The sequence below is a fragment of the Cavia porcellus genome, unplaced genomic scaffold (genome assembly GCF_034190915.1).
Source record: "Cavia porcellus strain 051 isolate PalLab524CR breed Dunkin Hartley unplaced genomic scaffold, mCavPor4.1 scaffold_6, whole genome shotgun sequence".
NCBI lineage: Eukaryota > Metazoa > Chordata > Mammalia > Rodentia > Caviidae > Cavia > Cavia porcellus.
In genome coordinates, this window is record NW_026947489.1 from 88,895,398 (window position 1) to 88,922,560 (window position 27,163).

The 27,163-nt window shown below is 47.0% G+C and overlaps 1 protein-coding gene and 1 long non-coding RNA gene across 8 annotated transcripts in view; both read left to right on the forward strand.

Moving 5' to 3' along the window:
* The first annotated feature begins 4,052 nt into the window (after window positions 1-4,052).
* LOC134476531 (uncharacterized) lies at window positions 4,053-19,267 on the forward strand. The gene is made up of 3 exons (XR_010048267.1): window positions 4,053-4,525; window positions 16,292-16,378; window positions 18,884-19,267. It is a non-coding gene; the product is annotated as an uncharacterized LOC134476531 (long non-coding RNA).
* A 2,172-nt stretch (window positions 19,268-21,439) lies between these two features.
* Window positions 21,440-27,163, forward strand: part of Spag9 (sperm associated antigen 9) — a 107,827-nt gene continuing 102,103 nt past the window's right edge. For 4 of the 7 annotated variants that reach the window (XM_063251308.1, XM_013149513.3, XM_003466833.5 and 1 more), the window contains exon 1: window positions 21,442-21,917. In XM_063251308.1, the coding sequence (XP_063107378.1) occupies window positions 21,615-21,917 (303 nt within the window). In that variant the 5' untranslated portion in view covers window positions 21,442-21,614. Of the gene's footprint in view, window positions 21,918-27,163 lie in introns of all 7 variants that reach the window. The other 3 variants (XM_063251310.1, XM_063251309.1, XM_013149511.3) reach the window with 2 other exon arrangements.

Below are 27,163 nucleotides of genomic sequence, written 5' to 3' on the forward strand. Positions count from 1 at the left end.
GAGGCAGTAGGATCTCAAATTCCAATTCATTGGCCAGTTTAGGCTACTAGGGAGACACTGTGCCTTCTAAGGAAGAGAGCCAGCGAATAGACTGATGACAAACACAGGTTCAACATCATTAGCCATTAGGAAAATGCAAATTAGAACCACAATAAGATAGCACTACACATAGGAATGCTAAATCACAAATTCGTAGTGGCGTCCATAGTACTAGCATTCAGGAGCCTGAGGCAGAAGAATCGTGTAGAGTTTGAGACTAGCCTCGACTACATAGTGGGATCATATCTAAAAAAAAAAAAAAAAAAAAAAAAAAAAAAAAAAAAAAAAACAACAATAGTACCAAATGCTGCTCCTAAACTGGATCCATGTTACTGTGGGAATCTAAAATGATACAACTACTCTGAAAAAGTTTGGCAGTTTCTTACAAAACTAAATATGCTTACCATATGACTCAGCAGTAATACTCTTGGACATTTGTCCCAAGGAAATAAGAACTTCTGTTCACATAGAAACCTATGTAGAGCCAGGGATATAGCTCAGTGGTACTGTGAGTTCCAGTGATTCCCAGTACCAAAAAAAAGCCAACAAAACAAACTGCATAAATGTTCATGGCAGCTGTATGGGTAATAGCCAAAGCCTCGGAACAACGTAAATGTCTTCTCAAATAAACACTGAACTAAGCATTCCTGCCGTAGAACATTACACAGCCTGAAAGAACAATCAACCGGCACATGCAGCTCCTCGGGTAGGATGCAGAGGAATTATGCTGACTGAAAAAAGCTTGTGGCTGTAGTCCCACCTACTCTGGAGGCTGAGACAGTAGGATCCCCTGAGAACAGGAGTTCAAGGCTGGCCTGGGCAACATAAGAAGACCCTGTTTAAAACAATAGCAACAAAACCCACTTTCACAAAGTTATATTCTGTTACTTGATTTATATAATGTGTGTGTTTGGAGCTGGGGTTAATGCTGGGCTTCACTCATGCTAAATGTGTACTCTACCCCTGAGCTCCAGCTCCTTCCACCCCTAAATCACTTTTTTGTTTTTTGAGACAGGGTCACTCTATGTAGCCCTGGCTGGCTTTGACATCCTCCTATCTCAGCCTCCTGAGTGCTGGGATTACACATGTGTGCTACCATGCTCAGCTAGATTTTTATTTTTCCGGTACCAGGATCAAACTCACAACCTTGCAATTGTTAGGCAGGTGTTTGAGCTGCTGAGCTAAATCCCTGGCCCTAGATAACATTCTTTTTTTTTTTTTTTTTTTTTTTTTTTGTCTTTTTCCTTTTTATTGGTACCAGGGATCGAACTCACGACTGCCTGCTTGCAAGACAGGTGCTTATGCCGCTGAGCTAAATCCCCAGCCCCTAGATAACATTCTTGAAATAACAAAATCCTAGAGATCAGATTAGTGATTTCCAGGAACTCCAGACAGGGGAGGGGACCTACATGCTTTCCTAAATCGGTGACACAAAGGAGGTAACTGGAGTCTCATAGTAATGGTTCTGTATCTTGACTAGAGTGGCAATTACATGAAAGTATATATAGGTAAAATTGTTCCCAGATGGGATTACACTTGTAATCCCATCTACTCAAAAGGCTGAGGCAGGAGGATCTAAAATTCCAAATCAGTCAGGTATGGTAGTGCTGTACTGTATGTACAGTACTGTAATTCCAATACAGTTCCATTCAGCAAAAGCTGAGGCAAGAGAATTGCTATAAATTCAGGACTGGCCTCATCTACACAGTGAGTTTAAGGCTAGTCTGAATTATTTAGACCCTGTCTCAAGAAAATAAAAAAATAATAAAAAAAAAGAAAAGAAAAGTATAAAGTAGGCAATTTAGTGAAACCTTGTCTCAAAATACATTTTTTTAAAAGTGGAGCTGGGGCCAGGCGTGGTGGCTCACGCCGGTAATCCCAGCACTTGGGAGGCTGAGGCAGAAGGATCACTGCAAGTTTGAGACCATCCTGGGCTACAAAGTGAGCTCAAGGCCAGCCTGAACTACATAGTGAGACCCTATCTCAAAAAGACAAAAAAAAAAATCTGGGTATTTTCCTGTAGAGCTGGGGGTTTAGCTCAGCTGCATAAGCACCTGCTTTGCAAGCATGCCGTCATGAGTTCGATCTCTGGTACCAATAAATAAATAAATAAATAAATAAATAAATGTGATATAGGGGGTCTGGGGATTTAGCTTAGTGGTATAAGCATCTGCCTGGCAAGCATAAAGTCATGAGTTCAATCCCCAGGACCCCCCTGCCAAAAACATGATAAAAGCATGGCCAAGTGTGATGGTTTGTGCCTATAATCCCAGCACTCAGGAGGCTGAGACAGGAGGTGAGCCAGGCTACAAAATGAGTTCAAGGCCAGCCTCAACTACATAATGAAAGCCTGTCTCAAGGAGACAAAAAAAAAAAACTGATGACTATAGGACCAACAAATAATATAAGGGGAAAATATAACTTTAGAGCTGCTACCTGACTTTGTGTTCTCTAAAATCAAAGGATGAATTCTAGGAACAACAGAGGTTAACAGCAGGGAATACATATTGGGGGAAAGAAAGCTGCTGTTTAGGAGGGACAGAAAGGAGTCCCAAAGGGGTTGCCAAGGAGCCCAGGTCTCAAGGGAGTGTTGAAGGGCAAAGCCCTGAGGCGAGGTGGGTCCAAGGCAGGAAAAACTACAATCAGTGTGTATAAGATACAAGCACAGTCGCTTGGGTGACACTGATCCAAGGGGCTATCGCAAGGTGGGTCTGGGGTGGGGACAGAAATGTGGTGACCCACTAAGATAGGAGGACAGCACTGAGCCACGCTGATTAAATGGAGATCAGATGGGGAAGCGAGGCAAGGAACGAGGTACAAGCAGGGACTTTTTCTGAAAGGGAGATTTCCACTCCCCACCCAGCCAGGGGAACTGCTACCTACTCAGGGTGTGAATCACTGCTGGGCACCAGCTTGACTCGGGACGGAGCAGGCACTAATTAATACTAACAGACTGGCACAGAAATAAATTAAGAGTCGTCCCAGGGCTCCGTAACTTGTGGCAAAACACCCCCAGCTGGCTTAAGGACAGCTTAATCTTTAAACCAGTGGCTAGAGCTGAGAGAGCAGACTGGAGAACTCTGTCACCTCAAAGCAAGATAACAGGGCAGCTGAGGACCTGACTCCTGCAAATTCCTTCTAGCTCAGCAGTGGCAACGCACCAGAACTGCACCCCGATCAAGCTGTGCACCTCACAGAGGCCAAGAACACTGTGCCTATGTCCTTGCCTGCCATTGGGCTTTGACCATCTTGGCGCCCTGTGTAGTTAGAATGTATGTTTTGCCTGTGGTTTTTTCTGTCATACCTCTGAGCAGGAGAACAGCAGTCCTCAGCAAGAGCCCCAGTTAATCACTGCTGCTCCGCCTTGGGAGAACTGTGTAGGGGTGATCATTGTTAGAGGTCTGGCCTTTAACCAATGCGCTCCACCCTTAGTTCTAATGCACTTGTACTGACTTATTTCAAGGGTCTAGGCCCATCCGACTGACTAGAGCACTTCAAACTAACTCACCTGTCTATAATAAAAAGACGGGGGGCAGAAGAGTATAATACTTGCCTAGAACAGCCACGGGTTTGATCCCTAGGCCCCACAAAAAAAACCCATGAAACTATAAATATATAACACGACTCAGTGCGTGTAAAACTGTGACATCAGAACCACCACACCTGGCCAGAGGAGGTGTCTTAAAATGGTTTCTAGTAGTTCAGGTCCACTGTGCCAACACTTCTCAAACCTCCACAAAGCCCACCCGAAGTTTGTTAGAGGCAGGTTTTGATGAAGTGTGTCATGGAGCCTGAGAATCTCTCAGTCTAGTGCTGTTGATTGGCAGATTCTGGACGATCCTGCTCTGGGTGAAGTCCTTTCAGATTAATTCTGTAGGCCTTATTCGGAGAGGGAGCATCCTGCCCAGGCAGGCGCTGAGGAGGGAATGGGTGCCAGAAACAGGAAGGTCCCCGTCTTCTGAAAGCCATGCTAATTATGGGAGTCCAGGCTCACCTTTCTTTCCCACCCCTGGACTCCGGCCCAGGCTTCCACAGGCAAATGTTTCTGCAATGCAAATCAGAAACCTGGAAGAGGTCCCCTGGCACAATTTTAGGTGCTAGCATTTATGCCTAAGGCCAAAGATTGAAAATATTTTCAGATGACAGAGAGGTGAACAGAAGAGAAACAACCTCCCTGTGACTGGGTATCTAGATGCTGAACTATATATAACATGAGGAAGAGAGGAAAGAGGAAGTGGGTCCTTGGAATCCAGCAAGGATCTGAAGCAAGGACTGAAGCCCACAGCAAGAGCAAAGAGACCTCAATGCACAAGAAGGAGAGGTGGTAGCTGGCGCTTTCTCCCTAAGCCCTGACTCTGCGTGGGAAGGGCAGCTAGAATCTGCAGATGCGCTCAGCACGGTGACCAAGTAGTGGTGACCCCAAAGGCTTCCACGGAGAAACACACCAGAAGAGCAGAGCAGGGGACACAGCAGCCTACGGCGTTCGGTGAGTCATTCAGGTTCAGATGCCCCCAGGAGAGGGTAAACTGGCCAGTAGCCATCTCGAAGAGGGGACAACTGAGCTCAGGACTCAGAGCGGCTGCAGGCTGGCTCCATCTAGACCACCGGTGTCAGGGTGGAGTGAAGACAAGTCCAAGTTAGCTGGAGGCCAGGAGTTGGGTCCCAGCCTGCGGAGCTGGATTCAAGCCCGCAGGAGGCAGCCAGGATGTTGTAAACTGAACACATCGGGTTCCAGCGTTATAGTCAGAAACCAGCCTGACCTTCAGGGGGAGTGCAGGCCTGCTGGGATTATCCACTGCCCCACCATAACCTACCTATGGTTTGCTGGGGTTAATAAAAATGGACCTCAGGGGGCTGGGGATTTAGCTCAGCGGCATAAGCACCTGCCTTGCTAGCAGGCAGTCGTGAGTTCGATCCCCAGTACCGGAAAAAAGGAAGAAAAAAAAAAAATGGACCTCAGCTTTGCCTGCCCACTCTGCCTACCAGGGGCAGTAGGTCTACACCTTCAGCTGGACAATTTTTCCTTTTTCTTCTCTTCTTTTATCTTTTCTTTGATTATTCTTGTTTTTATAGTAGCATGAGCACTGCTTCTAATTTTTTGCTTTTGTTCTGTCTCGTTCTTGCTTTTATTTCTTCCTTCTCTCTTTCCCTCCTGTCTTGGTTATCATTTTCCCAAACTTTGCACGATCTTCCTTTGTCCTCTAACATTCTTCCTCTTCTTCTATTTCTCTATTTTTTTCCTCCTGATTTCTTTTAAATTCTCTTCCTTGTGGATAAAATCGCCATATGAGGGCAAATTTACTGTGTGCAACTTTCTAGTTTGTTTTAGGCCTTGTTCTATACCCGTAAGTATAGTTCATGCAGTTAAAGGTGGCAGATTAACAGCTACTATAGTTTGTCACTTTATAGGCTGTATGACGTCCTTGTTATTGTTGACTGTTTCGCTTTAGCCAACGTGACATAATTGCTCTAGTCACTTGTTCTTCCTGTTGGGCCAAGACTGGGACTGCCTAAGGGTCATAAACAGTATTATAGGCCAGTGCCAAAGAACCAGGGGCCAAGTAGGCAGCAACTTCTCATCCCCAGTAAGCTGAAGAGTGGGATCTTTCAACAGACTCAAAGCTCCAGGGCAGTGACACCTGGAAAACATCTCTGAGAAGCAGTTATTTGCTAAAGGTTCGAAATACTAGCAATAAAGCTACCTGCAGTTTATAAGTCACAACTTATAAGTACCAACCCAGGAATTAAACCCAAAAAACTGCAAATGAGAAGACATGTAAGCAAGGTATAACAACCTCAGACTTCCAGCTCACCAAAGGCAAACCGGGGGGCAATGAAGTGGGACAATTCAAAAGCCACCTACCTGGACTTTCTGGAGTGGTAACAGCACAAGCAGCACACAGATGAATGAGGCTGTAGAAAAAACCAAATCAGAAATGATCTCTCAAATAATGGTAGAGAGGGGCTGGGGATTTAGCTCAGCGGCATAAGCACCTGCCTTGCAAGTAGGCAGTCGTGAGTTCGATCCCCGACACCGATAAAAAGGAAAAAGACAAAAAAAAAAAATGGTAGAGATGATGATAATAATGAAAGACATGGTTAGTGACTGTAGCATATTCAGATAAAAAAAAATAGAGAATCCTAGGGAAATGATGGAAACCATGAATGCCCAACAGAGGAAAGAAACAGAATTCCTGAAAGAGATACCAACACATATGCAGAACATTAAAATTCCATTGAAAGTATACACAGCAAAATGAATCAATGTGAGGGCAGAATATCAGCTATAGGAGATAGAATTGAGGTTAACTATCATGAAAAGAAAGATTTCTTAAAAATTGCAAGGGAGGGCTGGGGCTTTAGCTCAGAGGTAAAATTCTTACCCTGCCTGCACAAGGCCCTGGGTTTAATCCCTAGGACATCCCCCATACCCTGCCCCCATAAAAAACAGCAAGGAACCCTGAAAAATCAATCCAGCAGCTGCTAGATGACGCCAAGAAAAATGACATAAGGTTGATTGGAGTCAATGAAACAGCAGAAGAGAGCACAAGTCAGATTTTTAAAAAACTGTTCACAAAAGTCATGGTAGAAAACTTCCTAACCATGGAAAAATAATTTGACATACAAATCAGTGAGGCATATAGAATTCCAATTAGTCATGATCAAAAAATACCCCAAGGCATATAGAGTCAAGATTCCAGAAATTCAACACGAGAACAGAATACTAAAAGCTGTTAGAGGGGCTGGGGATTTAGCTCAGCGGCATAGCAAATGCCTTGCAAGCAGGCTGTCGTGAGTTCGATCCCTGGTACGCCAAAAAAAAAAAACAAAAAAAACAAAAAACAAAAAAAAAAAAACAGCTGTTAGAGAAAAGAAACAAAGGAAAGGCCATCAGAATCACAGCCGACTTCTTAACACAAACCCTCAAGTCAAGGAGAGTTTGGAGCGAAGTATTTCAAAAGAAAATAGCTTCCAAACCAGATTGATGTACCCTGCAAAAATGTCTTTCAAAATTGATAGAGAAGTAAGATACTTGCATAACAAAAAAAAAAAAAAAAAACTGATGGAATTCATGACCCCCAAACCACACTCCAAAATATTCAGAAGGACATTCTAGGAAGGGAAAATGAGGACTACCACTCCAGGAACCCCAACAGAAGGGATCCACCAGGGAAAGCAAGTAGTTAAAAAGAGCGGTGAAAGAAGGAAACCGACAACAGGAAAATAACATGACAAACATGAATCAATACATATCAGTTACAATCATTCATGTAAATGATCTCAATTTACCAATCAAAAGGCACAGACTAGCCGAGTGGAACAAAGGCCAAAGTCCAACAATATGCTGCATACAAGGAATATATTGGGGTGGGGATTTAGCTCAGTGGCATGGTGCCTGCCTGGCAAGCGCAAGGTCATGAGTTCAATCCCCAAGACCATAAAAAAAAAAAAAAGAAAACTACATTTAATTCAGAAACAAATTGATAGGGCTGGGAATGGAGCTCAGTGCCACAGGGCTTGCCTATCATGCATAAAGTCCCTGAGTTCATTCTCTACTACAGCAAAACTACATCAAATCAAATTTTTTATGTGTATATGTATGCACATATGTCTATATTTATATATTTATTGGTATCAGCAATCGAACTCAGGGTCTTGCACTTACCAGCCAGGGTCATATGCCTCTGAGCTATGTCCCTGGCCCAAATTAAATTTTAAAAAATTCAAAGACTGAAACTCAAAGAATGGGAAACAATAGTGCATATGACAGGAACCCAGAAAAAAACCATCAGTAGCTATTCTGTTCGCAAAGTGAATTTCAAGCTACCCAACTATGTAAAACAAATACTAACAGACATGAAAAATCAGATACGCACTAATACAGTTGTAATGGGAGACCTCAATACCCCACTGTCACCAATAGGTAGACCAACTAGACAAAAAAAATCAACAGAGAAATATCAGAACTGAACCAAACTTGTGAACAGATGGACTCAATAGGTATCTACAGAGTGTTCCATCCCAAAATATCAGAATACAGAGCCAAGCATAGTGGCATACTCCTGTAATCCCAGCACTCGGGAGGCTGAGGCAGGAGGATCATTGTAAACCTAAGACCAGTGTGGGCTACACAGTGAGCTCAAGACTCTGTCTCAAAAAGTCAAAAAAATACATATCAAAATACACATTCTTCTCAGTGGCACATGGACATTCTCTAAAATGGACCATATCAGCTCATAGGACATGGTTAAATAAATGCAAAGGATTGAAATTACCTCTTGCATATTATCAGACCATAGTGTAATGAAATTGGAAATTAATGGCAAAAGAAACCACAAGAACTCCTTCTGGACCCTGCTTTCTGTGGGAAGGAGAAAGGCAGAAAGCTAGGGGGCCAAGCCGGGCGTAATGACACACACCCATGATCCCAACACTTGGAAGGCTGAGGCAGGAGGATTGCCAGGCGTTCAAGGTCAGCTTGGACTACATAGCAAGACCCTGCCTCAAGACACAAAAAATTTTTTAAAATGTAAGTATAAATAAAAGGATAGGAAAGGAAGCTCTGGGGTAGCCTGCGGTATTTACTGACCAGGGAGGGGAGAGCGACTCCAGAGACTGTCCAGCACACAGTCTGCTGTTGCACCATGAGAGGTGGGCAGCGCTCCATCTTATTCTGCACACGGGGGAACCGAGGCACAGAGAACTGCAGTAACTCTCACCTGACCACAAAACTAAGCGGCAGAAACTGGCTGTGAGTCTCCCTGACTGCGGTGCTTCCCTGAGTTTGTTTGTTCATTTGTTTTTTCTCTTAAAATGCAGGCTCACCAAATCACCCAGGCTGGCCCAGAATCTGTCCTCCTGCCTCAGCCTCCCAAGTGCTGGGTTTACACAGGCCTGGCTCCGTCCACCTCTCTCTAGTCCACCAGCCTCATGGGCGGACCCTGCCACCCTCTTCCTGTGCCTGCTCTTGCACCTAGACGCCACAGGGCAAAGCGGTCCAGAAAGACCCTCTATACTTTCTGTAACTGCAGCTAAGAGCAAGAGATCCTTTTTCTGAGGGGGATAGAGAAAGGGTAAAAGCAGGTTGACCCGAGCCTCTGGAAGCCAAGTAAAGCAGCCATCCCTGCTCCACTCCCTCTCCTAGGCCAGAGTAACACAGGTCAAGTGCAAAGACCCCTGGGCTGCTGGCTGCTGGGCTAAAGAGGTCTTCTGCCACGGTTTTTTTTTTTTTTTTTTTTTTTTTTGGAGGCAGGGTCTTGCTAGATAGTAACTGGCCTTTAGATTGCTTACATACTCCAGGCTGGTCTCCAACTCATGGCAATCCTCTTGCCTCATCCTCTAGAGTGCTGGGATTACAGCCATTTGCTACCACGCCTGGCCAATTTATGATTGAACAACATTAAGGTCATGCTTATTGTTTTGTTTGCTTGTCTGTTTTTTATGAGGAGAAAATTTTTTTTTTGTCTTTTTCCTTTTTATTGGTACCAGGGATCGAACTCACGCTTGCCTGCTTGCAAGGCAGGCACTTATGCCACTGAGCTAAATCCCCAGCCCTGAGGAGAAAATTTCATTGAGGGAGAGATGACTCTTGAGAGAGACAGGAGAGGACCAAGAAAGTGGGTTACCCCGTGCTTTTTTTTTTTTTGTCTTTTTCGGGTTTTTTCTGGTACCAGGATCAGACTCACGACTGCCTGCTTGCAAGGCAGGCGCTTATGCCGCTGAGCTAAATCCCCAGCCCCCGTGCTTTTGTTTTTAATCACACACACTGTAAAATCAGCCTCATTAGTTGATAAAATTGCCAGGTGTAGCAATCCACTCCTGTAATCCCAGTACTCAGAAGGCTGAGGCAGGAAGATCATGAGTTAGAAGCTAGCCTGGACTTACCTAGGGAGGCCCTGTCTCAAAAGAAAATAAAAGGGACTGAAGATGTGGCTCTGTGCAAGGTCCTGGGTTCAATCCCAGCTCTACACACAGAAGAATTTATATGGAGAAACGTGCACCTCTTCCTGGCTTTGATTACCATCTCTTCACAGGGTGCTCTCCACGGGGTCTGCACATCCAGGAACTTCAGACTTGCTTCTTGTGTCAAGACTTTCGCTTCCCTCATTAGCCAGGTCACTACCCTCAGAGCACTCCTGGCCCTGCTATTCTAATGGCCAGAGGTCACTGCATAAGCCCTAAGAGGCAAACACTGAGCCAGGAGGGTTGGAAGTTCAAGCCCAGCCGTAGCAACTTAGGGAGATCGAGTTCAAGATGAACCAAAAGAAAAGCTGATGATGTAGCTAACTCTGCAAGGGCCTGGGTTCCATCTCCAGTACTGCAAAAAGGAGAGGGAGAGAGGGAGGGGTGGGGAGGGAAAAGTGGAGGAAGAAGAGGAAGAGGAAGGGGAGGAGGGGATGGAGGGGGAGGAGGAGAAAGAATCATCCTTCCAACACAGCAGAGACACTGCTACCGACCTGCTGGTTGTGCCTCTGACACAGGGCAGGAAAGATGCTCACAGGTGCCATGCGTGGCAGGGCCCACCTGCAGTCCCAGCATTCAGGAGGCTGAGGCAGACGGATGCAGAATTCCAAGCCAGCCACAGCCCCACAGCAAGTTTTTGCACAGCAGTGGAGAGTACATCCCTCACTTTGGGCCTAGGTTCCTGCCAATTTGATAACCGGCAATGCAATATTCTTCCTTTATGTGACACAGCACCTGAGATCAGCCGAGGGGGGGCGGGATTTCTTTTGGCTCATGGCTCAGGAGGTCTGGTCCATGGTTGCCAGACCCATTGCTGCGGGCTGGGGTGAGGCAGGACAACGTGGCGGGCAGGAAGTTTTATGTGGAGGAATGAGCTCATCTTATGGGGCCTAGAAGCCAGCAAAATGAGGAGGGCCTGGGCCCAGGGTGCCTCCTACCTCCTGTTCCTGACCCTTGCTGTCTATGCTGACACAGATTATTTGGCTCTTTTTGAGGCTGGCCTCATACTGTTGGAGATCCTCCTGCCTCAGCCTCCTGAGTGCTGGGATTACAGCTGAGCCTCAACGCATCTCAGCTTGGAATTTGGTTTGTGATTTAGGAATCTTGCAGTAGTGAGGTGGACCGGGGAACCTCAGGTGTACAATGAGAGGCTGAGGTTTCCCACATCAGCTAAGGGACATCTCCTGTCCTGAGGCGGGCACAAGGACAGACTAAATACGGAGCTCGAGGGGGCGGCCTCTCTGGAGCCTCCTGGAGCACACACGCTAAACTGAAATCATGGAGGAGCTCCGCCACCCCACCTCCACCCCCCCCACCCTCTCCCCCGCCTGGCTCCTGGCTGGCAGTGGGTCCGCACTTTGGGCTCTGTGGCTAAAAATAAACCCTGGATGAGAGGAGCTGAGTCATTTTCACACACCCGAGTACGTGGAGCACAATGGTGACAAAGGTCAGGGCTGCGGGATTGTGCCCCCGCCAGACACTGCCTGCCCCGTGCCCCCCCCCTTCCCCGTCTGATTTCAGAGGCGCCGCGTCCCCTGCGCAGCCCGCGCACCTTTGTTCGCACCCCGCCACCCCGCCTTCGGCTCTGCTCAGAGACTCCCGGCTTCCTGCTGTTTCGCTTTTTTTCTTTTTTTTTCCATTTTGCAGCTGGCTGGCTGTTTGCAGGCTGTCTTGGTATACACGGCAGCCAGCCGTTCACTCCGAGAGGTGGCAACCTCAGGACAGGTGGTGGCGCTCTCTGCAGGGAGTAGCTTTAACGGGACAGACACATCTTGGGCGGAACAGCGACTGGCCTTTATTTTGTAGTTCTTGTTTTTGTGGTGCTGGGCATTGAACCCACGGCCTTGCACACGTGAGGCAAGCACTCAGCTACCGGGCTGCACCCCTGGCCCCTGGCCTTGCTTTAAAGCAGCCCTTTCGCTGGGTATGGTGACGCACACCCATCCCATCATCCCAGTGCTCAGGAGGCTGAGGCAGGAGAATCGCCATGAGTTCAAGTCCAGCCTGAACTCCACAGCGAGACTGTCTCAGTTGTTCTGTTTCTGTTCAGCTTTGGGGATTCTTCTCTACCTCCTGAACGCCCCCACCAGGGCTGGCAGCCTCATTCTGCTGCCAGCTCAGAGCCTCGCCCTCTCTGGACCTCAGCCTCCCCTGTAAAATGGAGGACAGGTGGAGAGGAGAACACGTCAATTCTTCTTGTTTTGTTTTGGTCTATGTTTTTGAGAAGCTATTCTCCCCACGCCGCCCAGGCTGCCCTCAGACTTCTGGCTCGGGGATCTTCCCACCTCGGCCTCCCAAGTGGCAGGGACTGCAAGGCACCGGCCAGCCCGCCAGCCCAGATGCCCGCGCTCTTTCATAATCTACCCCCTCCCCCAGCCTTCCTGAGAAAGTGACAGAAATTCTATTATTAGCTCAGTTTCTGTCCCTTAGCCAATAAAATTCCTATCCCTTTGGGGCGACCGATTTTAAATAGCTATTAGCAGAAAACAGTTGACTAAACAAAATATGAAAGGGAAATATTGGATTGCATGTTTCATGAAAGAACTTTTCCTCGGAGTATTATATACCAGAGATACTTAGTGCATTCCTAAATCAGTGACTGAATGGGTTGTCCAGCCACTGTCTTTCTTTCGAGATCCAGTTCAGGAGTATCTCGGGTCAAGTGCCCAAGAAGACAGGTATGGTGGTGTACACTTGTAATCCCAGTGTGTGGGAAGCTGAGGCAGAAGGATCCACTCTGAGTTCAAGCTACATAAAGAGACCCTCTCAAGAATCAAAACATACAAAAAACTCCTTCTCCAAAAAACTTCTCCAAGAGGACGTCATTATTTTATTTTAAAAAGCAGCCTTCCTTCCTGAACTTGCTACCTTACTTGATGGTTCCACCATTTACTCATCGACTAAAACCAGGAATCTGTGAGTTCCTCTGCGGCAACTTCTAAAAATAGCAAGTGGGAAAGTCCTGGCCTCATACACAGTGCCGCAAAAACAAAAGAAAAAATTAACTGGGATATTCATTGGGATGCAGGAAGAATACATGGGAGAGAATCCTCCTTTTTTCAGGCCGGAAGATTGGTAGGATGAGCTGGGCGTGGTGATGAATGTCTGTAATCCTACTTGCTTGGAAGGCTGAAGTAGGAAGATCGAAAGTTCAAGTCCAACCTGGATAGCACAATGAGACTTAACTAAAAAAAAAAAAAGTGTTGGGGCCAGGGGTTGGGGGTTTAGTTCAGCAGCATAAGCGCCTGCCTTGCAAGCGTGTGGTCGTGAGTTCGATCCCCGGTACTGATTAAAAAAAAAAAAAAGTGTTAGTGTTAGGAGGCAAGGAGATCCAGGATGAGACAAACAAAACTATTTTTTTTTTAATTTTATTTTGAAAGGCGTAAAATAGAACAAGACAGAATAAAGCCAACTAAGATCATACAGTGAAATTGGTACAACTTCACAGCAGGTTACTGAGATAACAGTAATAGGTATCACAGTATATTTTGTTATCCTTACAATAGTTCTTCTTTCAATCACGTATATCAAAATAAAACGAAATACAGAGCATTATAGAACTTATCAAAACAATATTGAATAGAGCAGTACCATTAATCAGAATAGAGAAAAACAGTAATAAAAATATTTGCCTTCAAAGAGATGGTAGAAGGAAGTCCCCCTTATTTGCTATGGTCAACCTCCCAGGAGATGCTCTGATTTCTGGTTCCCATTTGCTAATGGGGACAGGGGAAGAGGTGGGGGAAGTGGGATGTTTGACTGTAGGCCATGCACCAGTAGGTTCACTATTGCTTACCAGGGAGGGGAGCTTCTTGCTTGGTTTCCCAGCGTCCTAAGTTCCAACATGGCGCAGATCTCAGGAGACCCTAGTGATTCTCCCCCTGGAAGGGCCGCAGTCTGCCACACCACCGCCACTTACCAGGGGAGGATGGAGACAAAACTATTACAGATGTGCAGCAGCTGCAGGCTTTGCCCAAGAGCATAGGAAGTGTCCTGAGAGCCAGGTACTGGGGTGCAGGACAGTATCCCCTACCCCCTGGGACACTGGGGCAGGATGGCAAGTTTGAGCTCAGCAATTTAAAAAGAGAATCCAGCCAGGAGTGGTGGCACATGTCTGCAATCCTAGCACTTTCGAGGCCGAGGCAAGAGGATCGCCTGGAGTTCAAGGGCAGCCTGAACTACACAGCGAGATCCTGTCTCAAAACAACATGCCCCCCCCCCAAAAAAAAACCCCAAACAAACAGCCCTCCCAAAATAAAAGCCCTCCAATACAACACAATAAAATAAAAGGGGAAATGAAGAGATGGGGATGCACCTCAGTGTGAAGGTCCTGATTTCAATCCCCAGCACATGTTGAGGGCCTGGCTGGGCATGGCGGTGGATACCTATAGTCCTAGGGCTTGAGAGGCTGAAGTGGGAGGATCTCGTGAGTTTGGGTTACACGGTGAGTTCAGGGCCAGCCTGGGCTACAGAGTGAGACTCTACCTCAAAAGACAACAAAAAAGCCGAGGGCCCCACCCTCTTCTTCAGGGCTTCTCCTCACCCCAACCCAGAAAACAAGCAGAGTGAGGACCAGCGCGATGTGAGGGAGGGCAGTGGTGGCTGTGAGGTGAGGAGGGCACAGGGGAACCCAGTCACTGCCAGACCCAGCCTTGTCTTAGGCAGCGGCAGAGGGCACCACGCTGGAACGATACCGAGTCCCTGTGGCTTAAGAGTTCACCTTTTTTTGGTGGGGGGGAGGTTTGAGGTCAAAGGACTAAATGTCATTTTTATTTTTGGTACCAGGAACCGAACTCAGGTCCCTGAGCTTGCTAAGCAGGCACTTGTGCCACTGAGCTGCCTTTTTTGTTTTTGGGGGGTGTTTTTTGAGATAGGCTTTCACTGTGTAGCCATGGCTGGCTTCAAACTCATGTGGATCCTCCTGCCTCAGCCTCCCAAGTGCTGGGATTACAGGTGTGCGCCACCACACCTGGCTCTCAATATTATTACCTAAAGAGACTGCAGGACCTACAGGGGCTGTTCTGATCATCAGTTTGCACCAGGTTTTCCTCTGAACTATTTGCTCAGAAATTAGGCCACCTTAGATTGATTGGTCCATTGATTATGCAGTTCTGGTTGGCCTTCAACTCACTGTGTAACCCGGGCTGGCCTTGAACTCTCAGTAATCTTCCTGCCTCAGCCTCCTGACTGCTTTAGGTTCAGACTAAAGAAATAAATTATATGTTCTCTGCTTGGCTGAATGATGATACGACTTTCCCTGTTGACCTAGCTTCTGCCTAGATTATGTTGCACTGGGAAGATCCTCCAAGAGGCCTCCATCTCAACCCCTCCTGACAGGGCAGGCTGTTGGATTTGTTCACTGCCTCTGCTTTTTGTGCACTTTTGTACTAGAGGTCTGTGTATGCTCCGAGCCCTGCCGCCCTTCCTAGCCCGATTGCCTTGGGGACCAGCCTGACCTTGGATGTAGCAAAGGACCTGCCTTAATGGGCATCAAACAGCTGGATGTGGTAGCACATGCCTGTAATCTCAGCCCTTGGGAGGCTGAGGCAGGAGGATCAAAAGTTTAAGACCATGGCATGGCAAGACTTTTAAGAAAAAGAAAAGGCAGGGCTGGGGATTAAGCTCAGCAGCATGAGTGCCTGCCTTGCAAGCATGTGGTCATGAATTCAATCCCCGGTAATGATAAAAAGAAAAAGAAAAGGCATCAAATACCAGCTGAATTGCAACGAATTCTTACAGAGCTGAGAAGTGATGGTTTGGATCATTAATATCTTTCCCCTAAATCACATCCAGAGATCAAGTGGCATTTAGAAAAATGACAGGGCATCTTCTCACTCCCGTCCCTTTTCAAGCAGACCAGTAAATGGATCAGCTATAGACTTGTGACGTCCCCACCAGTGAGATCTGTTTAAAGATGGGGCAAGGGATGCAGCTCAGGGGCAAGATTGTTCAGCATGTGCAAGGCCCTGGCTGGATCCCCAGGACTGAAAAGACAAGAGCAGCAAGAAGGCTTGCAGAGGAAAGACCAAGAATCAGAATAAGCCTCTGCACCCCTCGGCAGTCACTGGTTGCTCACACTTGGCCTCCTTCCTTCCTTTTTCTTTTTTCTTTTCTCTCTGTCTCTGTCTGTCTCTGTCTCTCTCTTTTTTCCACAGGGTCTTGCTATGTAACTACATAGCTTGTCCTTTAACTATGTAGTCCAGGCTGGGCCTCAAAACACCTGGTGATCCTCCTGCCTCAGATCCTCCTCCCAGATCCTCTGTTCTGTTGTCTCTCTCTCTCTTCCCAGGTAAGGAAACCTAGATGTGGGAAGCCAAAAAACAGACAGAATGGTTCCAGAAGGCAGACAAACAACTCAGCCTCCCGCTGATTACAGGTATCGTCCTAACGCCTCCCCACCCTTCCTGCCCTCCACGCTGCTGCTCGACTGCTGCCCTCACTATTTCTGCTGGGGATCTCTTGCAATGGAATTTCCTTCCCCTTAGGAATAAAAATAAACACTCGAAAGTCTGCAGTGTAACCAGGTTTTCATGATAACTCAGCCTGTCAAGATGTGCTCTGTCCTGGACGGTTAGAAGTAGGTGCTGGGAATCTGTCCAATCCAACAGTGGAGGAGGTGAGCTGCAGGGCTGCCGCCAGCCTGCCTGGGAGCCAGCACAGAGCAGCAGACTCAGTCTCCAGGCCCATCCAGCACCTTCCCCCACCTCTGGATGAGGATCAGGATTTTAGTGCGAGAGGCCTTCGGAGTCTAACAAACTCCCTCTGCACACAGCTCTGGGCCAAAGCAGTGCCTGGCACCTGGTAAATACTAATTCAGTAAATAGCTACATTTTTTACTCCTGGCCTAAATTGTTAAAAGCAACAAGTTCATCCTATAGAATACAAGCTTCTCAACTTTTGTGGTTCTTTTTTTTTTCTTTTCACTTTTGTGGTTCTTTTTTTTTTCTTTTTTTGAGAGAAGGTCTTTCTGCATAGTCCAGGCTGCCCTTGAATTCACAGCAGTGCCTTAGCCTCCCAACTGCTGGCATGGCAAGTGTGCGCCACTGTACCTGGCTACAGGCTTCTTGATTTAGAAACCATTTTCTTTCTACCCTATAGCATGGAGTTACCTGCTTCTGTTGGGTCTAAAGTCAGCATACTCGCCAGGCAAGCTCAAGGTTCTGAGTTCCCGTACCAAAGAAAAGCCAGTGTACTCATTAGCTTTATTTTGATTCTTTCTGTGTGTATATGTGTGGTGCTGGGGGTCATACCCAGGACCTTGTGCATATAAGACAAGAACTCTACTCCCGACTACATCCCCAGCCCTGGAACTTTATTTTTAAAAGCTCGATTGATACATAACTCACATACCATACATTCTCTCAAGTGTAACATTTAATCACAAATAGTGTACTGGCTGAATTGTGCATTTACACCAGTCAATTTGAGGACATTTTCATAGGCCCGCAAGAGAACCCAAGCAAACCCACTAGCAGTCTCTTTGCTTTGCTGAACTGGGGATTTTGCCCCGCATCAAGCTGCCCACCCTGCTCCTTTTTATGTTCTTGAGACTGGGTCATGCAAAATCACTAAGCTGCCAGGGCTGGGCTCAGTTTCCTGCATGCTCAGTTTCCTGCATGACGGGTATGCACCATAATGGCTGGCAGCAGTCACTTCTGATAGAGGACGAGGACACCCTCATGCAGACAAGGGACACAGATGCCTCGGTCTTAATGCAAGTACAATCTGTTACCTATTAAAAGGGAAACCGTGTCTTTTACCCCGTGCTTCCTTGCTAACAGAGTATGGACTGTGCCCTACTCCACGACCCCACACCTCCTGCCAGAAACAAGTGTGCTGTAATGGTAGGGGGCTGCCGGGCCGCTCCAAAGGTACAAACAGCCACTAATCCATATCCTGCATAGGGAAGGAAGCCCCTGGAACACAAGGAAGAAGTATCAAAAATAAAACAAAAACAAAAACCCTACCTATGACTCAGTGGAAAATTCTCCAGACTCTATCAGGGTCTGGTGGCATAAGCTTGTAACTCCAGCACTCTGTAGGCTGAGGCGGGAGGATCTCTGTGAGTTTGACACCACCCTGACCTACACAGTGAGTTGTAGGCTGGTCCGAATTACATAGGGAGATCCTGTCCCAAATCCCTACCCCAACCCCCTAAAAAAATGGCAAAGAAAATGACCAGACTCTAGCCCACACTTTTTAAAAGACCGCTGCATTCTTCTCCTGAAGAATGGGCTGATCTAATTGCTGTTAGACCTGGTTCAGGCTGAGCCCCTTCCCATTTCTGGTTTTTTCCTTCTCAGTTAAAGCCTTTGCCTATAAATCTGTGCTGTTACTTCAGTTTTAATTTCCATTATCACTGAAGCAAGTTCTCATGTGCTTCCTGTATTACTTCCATTTCCCCTTGTGCCACCCTCTTGTACCCTCTAACCCTAAGCAACCTCTAACTCACTTTGTGTCTCTTTAGACCTGGCTTTTCTGGACATTTCATACACAGGCAACTATGCAAGGCCCTGTGAGACTCTTTCACTAAGCATAGTATTTTTGAGATTCATTCACACTGCAGCACATACTTTCTTCTTACCCCTGAATAATTTATTTGTATGCAAATGCACATTTCTCTCTCCAGCAGTCAATAGATATTTAGTTGAATTGAACCAAGTATCATTATTTTTATATATATTTTTTGGCAGTGTGAGGGACTGAACCCAGGGCTTCATCCATGCTAAGCAAGTGCTCCACCACTGAGCTATATCCCTAGCCCTGAATTTTATTTTAAACCACTAATTGTGATCTACCAAAAGCTTCAAGTCAAGACATAAATATATTTTTTATATTTTTCTATGTTGAACTTTTTTTTTTTTTCATCTTTTTGAGACAGGGTTTCACTATGCATTTCAGACTGGATTTGCGCTCTGTAGCCCAGGTTGGCCTTGAACCTACAGTGATCCTCCTGCTCCAGCCTCCGGAGTGCTGGGACGACAGGCGTGTACTACACTTGGCTTCTACATTGAACTTACACCAAAACAAGAATATCTATTATGAAAACTTAATTATAACTGAGTACCTGAAAATCAACACTTTTTTCCTCCCTCTAAATGTCCTGATGTGTATGACAATGTTCTGCAAACACAAAATAAAGCATTGCCTTACGTTTTCCTGCTGTGACTGACAGGAAAGTAAGGCCCTTGAGTGACAGCATTTAGACAAGATATTCAGAGCAAAGACTTCCTGGACCACTGGGACTTGAACCTGGAGCCTTGTGTGCTAGGTAAGACCCTATCATTGAGCTACACTCCCAGGCCTTTTTAATATTTATCCTGAGACAGTCTTTTTTTTTTTTTGTCTTTTTATCAGTACCGGGGATCGAACTCATGACTGCCTGCTTCCAAGACAGGCACTTATGTCGCTGAGCTAAATCCCAGCCCCTTCCTGAGACAGTCTTGATAAATTGCCCCAGGGTGAGCTTGAACTTGCAATACTCCCACTTAAGCCTCTCAAGAGTTGGTAACTACCAATAGGCACAGGTAGGTGTGCAGTCACAAGGACTTTTCCCAGCTCTCAAATATGTTTAAAAAGACATTTGAGGCTACCACCCAACCAGCTGACCGGCATTCCTGCAACCCAAACACACAAATAATGCAAGGGTGGATTTCAGGTCAGGAGAGGGTGAGGCGGGCACAGCCCTTGTGACTTCTTAACTGTATTTTTGTCCTCATTCTTCTGAGTTTATAGGTAGCCAGCGCTGTTTTTGTTGGTTTCCAGATGGGTCAAGGGTGGAAAACCCTTTTTTTTTTTTTTTTTTTTTTTTTGAGACAGGCTCTCACTATGCAGTTCAGTCTGGCCTTGAGCTCACTTTGTAGCCCAGGCTGGTCTCGAACTTGCAACAATCCTCCTGCCTCAGCCTCCCGAGTGCTGGGATTACAGGCGTGACCCACCACACCTGGCAAGGGTGGAAAACTTTGGAAAACTAGTTCACCCACACCCACACACACACCTGGATTGGCAACTGAAGCGCTGAGATACATCTGCAAGACAGGCTCTTGCTAGATTGCCCCGCAGGACTCAAACCTGCCATTACTGTGGCAGATTGGGGTAGCTGGGACACTCCTGGCCCAGTTCAAGCTTTTCAATTTTTCTTTCTTCTTTTGAGACAGGGTCTTGCTATGTAGTTTAGGTTAGTCTTGAACTCACTAGATAGCCCAGGCTGGCCTCAAATTCATTGTGATCTCTCTGCCTCAACCTCCTGAGGGCTGGGATTACCAGCATGCGCCACCACCTCTAGCTCCCAGTCCATACTTAGAAAGAGAACCTGAATTTGTAAACACTAAATTGAAGGTATTTATGACCCCAAGGGTATATATGAGGAGTATTTATGATCCCAATTCCTTCTCTAACTCCTTGTCTACTTAAAGTCCTGCCTTTCCACTGGCATCAGGGCCAACTTAACTCCTGAGTCACCTGTGGCAGAGAAAAGGTGGTTCTGGGAGTGTCCCTAGCCACATTTGCGGATGCTACCCGAGACCTTTGGGAAGTGATCCTTGACTCAGCCCGTCCAGGCCTTGGGTGTTGTGTCATTCCACATACACGTGACTCAGCCTGGCGGCGGCCACCTCACAAATCACGAGCTTTATTCTTTTGACTGACTCCGCCCCCTTCCTCTACCTCACACCCTCCTACTTACCCACTCCGCCTCCTTCAAAATCAGGGACAGGGTGGTGGCTGGAGCCTAGAAATGCCTCTCCAAGCTGACAGAAGGCAGAGGAACTCAGCGTTTGGGAAACTCAAAGGATATGGCATTACTGCTCTCCCTTCTTCAGAATGCTTTGCACTTCCTGCTTTAGGCAATCCTTACTTCTCCCAACCCAAAGTAGTACCATTCTACTGGTGATCACCTTTCACTGGCTCAGAGACTCTTCCCGTTATGGGTGTGTTTCCCGCCCTCACTGTTTTCCATCTTTTTCTGAGCCCCGAATCCGCTTTTCTCCTATGCTAGCTGCGTGACCTTGAGTCAATCACAACTTTTCTGGGCCTGGTTTCTTTGTCCGAGAATCGAGGGCCTACCGCACCACGCCTACTGTCATGATTAAGAAAGTGCTTTGCAAGCTGTATAAAAAAAAAAAAAGGTAACGGAAACGTTGGCTGCGTTTCTCCCGGGCATCCATCCCTGTTCCAGAACCTCTTCCTTTCCTTGGGGGATCGTCGCACAAGTCTAGCCTCGGGCTGACACTTCTCTCCACCCTCAGCGCCAAGCGTCTCCCCTCGGCGTCGCGTCGGCTCGGCGCGCCGGATGTTGATGTCACGGCCCTCCTCCGCCGGCGCACGCTGACGCATAGCTCCGCCCCCAGCCGCGCCCGGCCTCCCTCGGGGCCCCGCCCACCGGGCCGTCGCGGCGCCCGCCCCGCCCCGCGGGTGACGCGTAGCGCGCGCGGCCCTGCCGCCCCGGCAGTTGGTGCAGCGGCTGTTGGGGTGAGTGCGCTCACCCCACCCCTCCCCTTCTCCGGTCCCGGCCCCCACCCCGCCGGGCCCAGCCCCAGCCCCGGTCCCAGCCCCGGTCCCAGCCCCGGTCCCAGCCGGTCCCGAGCCGGCGACGCCCCGGGCCGCCCGCCACCATGGAGCTGGAGGACGGTGTGGTGTACCAGGAGGAGCCCGGCGGCTCCGGAGCCGTGATGTCGGAGCGGGTGTCCGGCCTGGCCGGCTCCATCTACCGCGAGTTTGAACGGCTCATCGGGCGCTATGACGAGGAGGTGGTCAAGGAGCTGATGCCGCTCGTAGTGGCGGTGCTGGAGAACCTGGACTCGGTGTTCGCGCAGGACCAGGAGCACCAGGTGGAGCTCGAGCTGCTGCGGGACGACAACGAGCAGCTCATCACCCAGTACGAGCGGGAGAAGGCGCTGCGCAAGCACGCCGAGGAGGTGAGGCGGCGGCGGCGGCGGCGGCGGCGGCGGCGGTGGCGCGGGGTCGCGGCCCGGCCGGGCCTCGGGGAGCGCAGGCCGAGGCCAGGGTCCCCCCAACCCCCACAGCCGGGCAGAGGGCCCCACCCGGGCCTAGCTCCGGAGTCTCTGTGACTCCCCGCCACCCGGAGACGCCGGCCAGGAGCCAGGGCGAGGTGGGAGGCGAGGCCCGGGCAGGAGGCGACAGCCTGGCAGCAGGGCACCTGGGGCCAGCCGAGGGCGGGGACTCGGGTGTCCGGTTGCTCCTTGTTGTTGAGGGAAGTTTCCGACCGCGGGATGATCGGGCGGGCGGCTGCTCAAACTTTTCCCACTGGGGAGGGGGCACTCGGTCCTGGACGTGTAACTTCCGCCGGTCCCAGGACGCTCGCCGCGCAGGGGGCTGCTACCGTTTTGGGAAGTTAGACATCTCCCTCTTTCGGTCAGTTTTCTTCTTGACATTCTGATCCTGTCGAGACGGAGGTCTTTTATTTCCTGTGTGCCTTGTTAGCGCTTGGTCAACGCTCGATGTTGTATAGCGATGCTCAGTATCCCGACTGCGTGTACTGTTACTGGCGTCCCACGCCCAGGCGTAACTCCAAATCAGGTGGTAACCTTGGACAGTTCCCTGCCAAACCCCCTCTGTTCTGAAGGAGGGTGGGAGGGCGGGGTTGAGGAGGTGTGGGTGACAGTCGCTTCCTCAAAGAAGTCAAGTCTTCAGCTTAGTGCAGCTCAGAGGTGCCTGGGGCCGGCTATTGGCTCCCAACACCGAGTAGTGACCTCGGCGTGCTCACCTGTGCAATCTGTGAACCATACAAAGCTCCGGATGCAAATAAGTCCTTGGCTTCTTGAGACAGTCAGAGATTTTAGTTTTCAGGCGTTGATCTATACAGATCTATACAGTTTCAGGCGTTGATCTAAGGCAGGCGAAGTGTCCCGTTTGTCTTTGAGCTCCCTGCGTCTAGCACACCTGGCTAAGAACGTGGTGTTTGAAGACGGATAAATAATTATGAAGCAATCATGTTTTATTTTTCAGAAAGACTTAGAAAGTTGTCAGGATGTGAGATTTCTTTAATAGCTCATTTCCTAACATTAAATAATAACATTCCTTAAACTTCTTGTTTTGTGTTGTACATGCAGTATTCTTTTGCACTCAGTTAAAGTGTGCTTTTTAAAGCTTGATTATAGAAACAATTTTAAATTCTGATTTGGGGATCCAGAGGAATGCGCTTGAATTTGCCAAACAAAATCAACTATTTCAAGAATATTTCCAAATATATAGGGTGGGAAGGATTGAAAAAACAGGATCATAATTTCCATTGGCTTATCAGCGCTGTTTATAGAATAGAGGGCAGACACTGTTTCCTAGATGGTTTGCTGCTTGTTCAGGCCCTTGTATGGATGGACACGGGAGAGACAAGGGGTGAGCCAGGTCACACAGGTGAGCAGCAGCCCTGGTGTGGACTGTCACCTCTCAGAAAAGAAAGGCTCCCTGCACCTTTAAATTCCATCAGCCATGTAAACATGGGCAGAATGCCAGGGTCACACGTGCCTAGGAATCCAGCTGCCACAGGTTGCAGAGTCAGCAAAACTGACAGCTAGACTCTGGGTTTTGTAAATTTCTCATTTAAAAATTAATTTCTTAAGTAAGTGACCTTTTAAAAACATCCTGGGCTGGAAATATAGCTCAGTGGCACAGTACCTGCCTGGCGAGTACATGGTCCTGAGTTTGATTCCTATTACAAAAAAACAAACCAAAACAAAGCCATTATCCAGTGACTTTCTTTTCTTTGTAGTTGATGCTTTTTCAACCGCATCTGTGAAATCTTTGGACAGGGAGTCATGATGTGACAATTAAGAACATCGATTAGATGCTAGAGGACCCAACTCCCAGATCCCAAACATAAAATCGATTATTAGTCTTCATGGGGGATCATGAACCAAGTTTAACCTATACCCAGCAGTTCAGTCTTTTAAATCCAATACATGGAGTGAATTCTGTTTAATTTTCTGAAACTGAACTGGAGTGCAGTGATGCAGGCCTGTAATCTTAGTATTCACGTGGCTGTGGCTGGAGGATCTCTGTGAGTTCTAGATTAGCCTGGGCTACTTTGTGAGACCCTTTCTCAAAAGCAAAACAAAACAAAAACAGAGACTAGAAGTCTGCTATTATAGCCAAAGGGCCTTAGGGTGTTTAGAGAAGAAGTGCTTGAGAGCACGGGCATGGTATATCGTGGAAACTGAGGAGCATATATAATGGTGAGGTTGTTTTAGGAGTCTGAGGTGCTATATAATCTCTTGCATACAGGAAATGTCAGCAAGGAGTTAGAATTGAAATCTTTATTGCAATGGTAAGACTTAATTTGTATACATCTTTTTTTTTTTTTTTTTAAAGACTGATAATATAGTTCAGTGGCACAGTGCCTCCCTGGCAAGTGTGAGATCCTGAGTTTGATTCCTGGTACCAAAGGAAAAAAAGCTGTTTTTTTTTTTTTTGTTTTAAATTTGAGCTTTCATGTGGATTTAGTGTGCTGTTTTGGTAATTCTTTAAAAATATTCTTGGGGCCAGGTGTAGTGGCATAGGCCTGTAATCCCAGTGCTCAGAAGCTGAGGCAGGAGGATTGCCACAAGTTCAAGGCCAGCCTGAACTGCACAGTGAGACCTTACCTCGAAAAACAAAATAAAGGTCTAAGAGCTGGAGATATAACTCAGTGGTTAGGGTGTTCAGCTGCTCTTTGAGAGGCTCTGGGTTCTGTCTCTGGCACCCAAAACAAACAACAGTAAATCACCCAAAGGAGAGCTGATTTTCAGATAGATTCAGACAGTTTTAAATGCTGATGAAGAAACTGGCTGTCTTCTCTTCACCACTCCCCTTCAGCACTCCCTGCCACTTGCCTTTGCCTGGGCCGTTCCCTAGCCCCAGAATTCTCTTCCTCAAGCTTTGCTTGGCCAGCTTTGTCCTCATTTTCTGCTCAATTTAAATTTCTCTTTTTCAATAAGCCTTTTAGTCTCTTCTGTACACAGTAAGCCCTGTGACTCTATCCAGTAATTTGTTTGTAGTATAGGGAATTGAACCCAGGACTTTGTGCTAGCCAGGCAGTTGTTTATGCCACTGAACGATATCCCCAGCCCAGTAATTTGTTTTCAAATGAGTGAATTTTTAAAAAATTAAGATCAGGATACAAAAAGATCTGGAGAAGACAGGTATGATTGTGCACACCTGTAATACCAGGAGACTAAAGTAGGAAAATTGGAATTTTGAGCCTCAGCAATTTGGCAAGATCCTATCTCAAAAACTTCACAAAGGGGTCTAAGGCTGGGCATAGTGGTACATGCCAATAAACCCAGCATTTGGGAGGCTGAGGCAGGAGGATTGCTGTGAGTTTCAGGCCAGCCTGGGCTACACAGGGAGATCCCTGTCTCAAAAATCCAGAAACATAGGAAGGAAAACAGACAAAGGAATCTGGGATTGTAGCTTTCTGGCATAGCATGTTTTAGTTCCTGTGTTCAAAATTCCTAGTGTCCAGAAGATAAAAGTGAAATAATAAAAATGATCTAGAAAGAGGTGCCATTTTAATGTTAGTTTTTGTCTTAACTTTTTTGGTGCTAGTTCTGATTCTTTTAAAATAAATATGATTTGCTTTAATTTTTTTTTTTTTTTTTGTCTTTTTTGTGTTTACCAGTACTGGGGATCGAACTCACGACTGCCTGCTTGCAAGGCAGGCACTTATGCTGCTGAGCTAAATCCCCAGCCCCAGATTTGCTTTAATTTTTAAAAAAGAATTTATCTGCTAACACTTTTCAGTGTAAGAGAAAAATAAAAGAAGCTTTCCTGAATTTCAGAACCTTTTCCTTAGAGATTTAGCAGCAAGTGATTCTGAGGGCCTCACAAGTATGCAGTTTTGTGGCTGCTTTTTCGTGTGGCTTTTTGCTTAAAATATACCTAGGTGAGAGCTTTCTGCTTCATTTTTCTCCCAGTGCTTAGCATTTAAAGCTGTAACAAAATTGTTTTATATGAAGATGCTAGGGGAATTGTTTTCTTTGGAAGTATGTGATTAGGAGTTTATTTTGTACCTTCAGCACAGTCACTTGTTATTCAAATTAGGAATTATGACCATTTTTCAGATTTTGAAAAAGCCTAGTGCCCAAAAGAATCAAATTTAAACCCGGTGCAATACACTTGTAATCTTAGCACTTGGGAGGCTGAGGCAGGGGGATTGTTGTCAGTTCAAGGCCAACCTGGGCTAAATAGTGAGTTTAAGGACAGTCTGAACTACACAGGGAGACCCTGTATTAAAAAAAAAAAGAAAGAAGGGAAAAAAAGCAAAAAAGAAATGGACTTTGAAGCTGTGTAGATTTCATGTTGCTGGAGTGGAGCAGCAAGACCATTCCCAGGTGACCCGGGAGCCCAAAAGAGGCTGCACCCAAGTATGTTGTCATTTGGCAGCTTGTGTGTGTTTTGTTTTGCAACAGGATCTTGCTGTATAAATAGTCCAGGTCGGTACTGAAATTTTATGTAGCCCAGGTGGCCTCAAACTGGCAATGTTCTCCTGCCTCTACCTCCTGAGTGTTGGGACTGTAGAGGTGCAACACCTTGCCCAGTGACATCTTTTCCTTTCCTTTCTTTCTTTCCTTTCTTTTTTTTGACAGAGTGTCACTCTGCAGTTCAGGTTGGTCTTTAGCTCACTTTGCAGCCCAGGCTGGTCTCCAACTTGGAACAGTCCTCCTGCCTCAGCTTCCCAGAGCGCTGGGATTACAAGTGTGTGCCATCTCATCGGACCCAGTGACATTGTATGTGTTTGAGTATACATGTGATTTAAAAATCTAAAGATTTCAGACTGGTTTGAAAATGAAGCCCCTGTCTAGTGCCTATTCAGTGGGTTTGGAAAACCACTCTCTTTTGCTGTCTTCAGTTGATGAAAGGTGTTGGTCCCAGAGTAAGTCAGGTCTGATTTGACTTTCCTGATGATTCTGGTAGAGGAAGGGTCAGCTACGTTTTCACTTTTTTTTCCCAGCTTTTTAAGACAAGGTCTCGATCTGCAGTTCATGCTGAGCTCACTTTGTAGTCCAGGCTGGTCCCAGACTCACAACAATCCTCCTTCAGCTGTGTTTTGGAATGTTATTAGGTCTTAATTTATTCATGTAAAGCTATTTATTTATTTATTTATTTATTTTGTCTTTTTCCTTTTTATCGGTTCCGGGGATCAAACTCACGACTGCCTGCTTGCAAG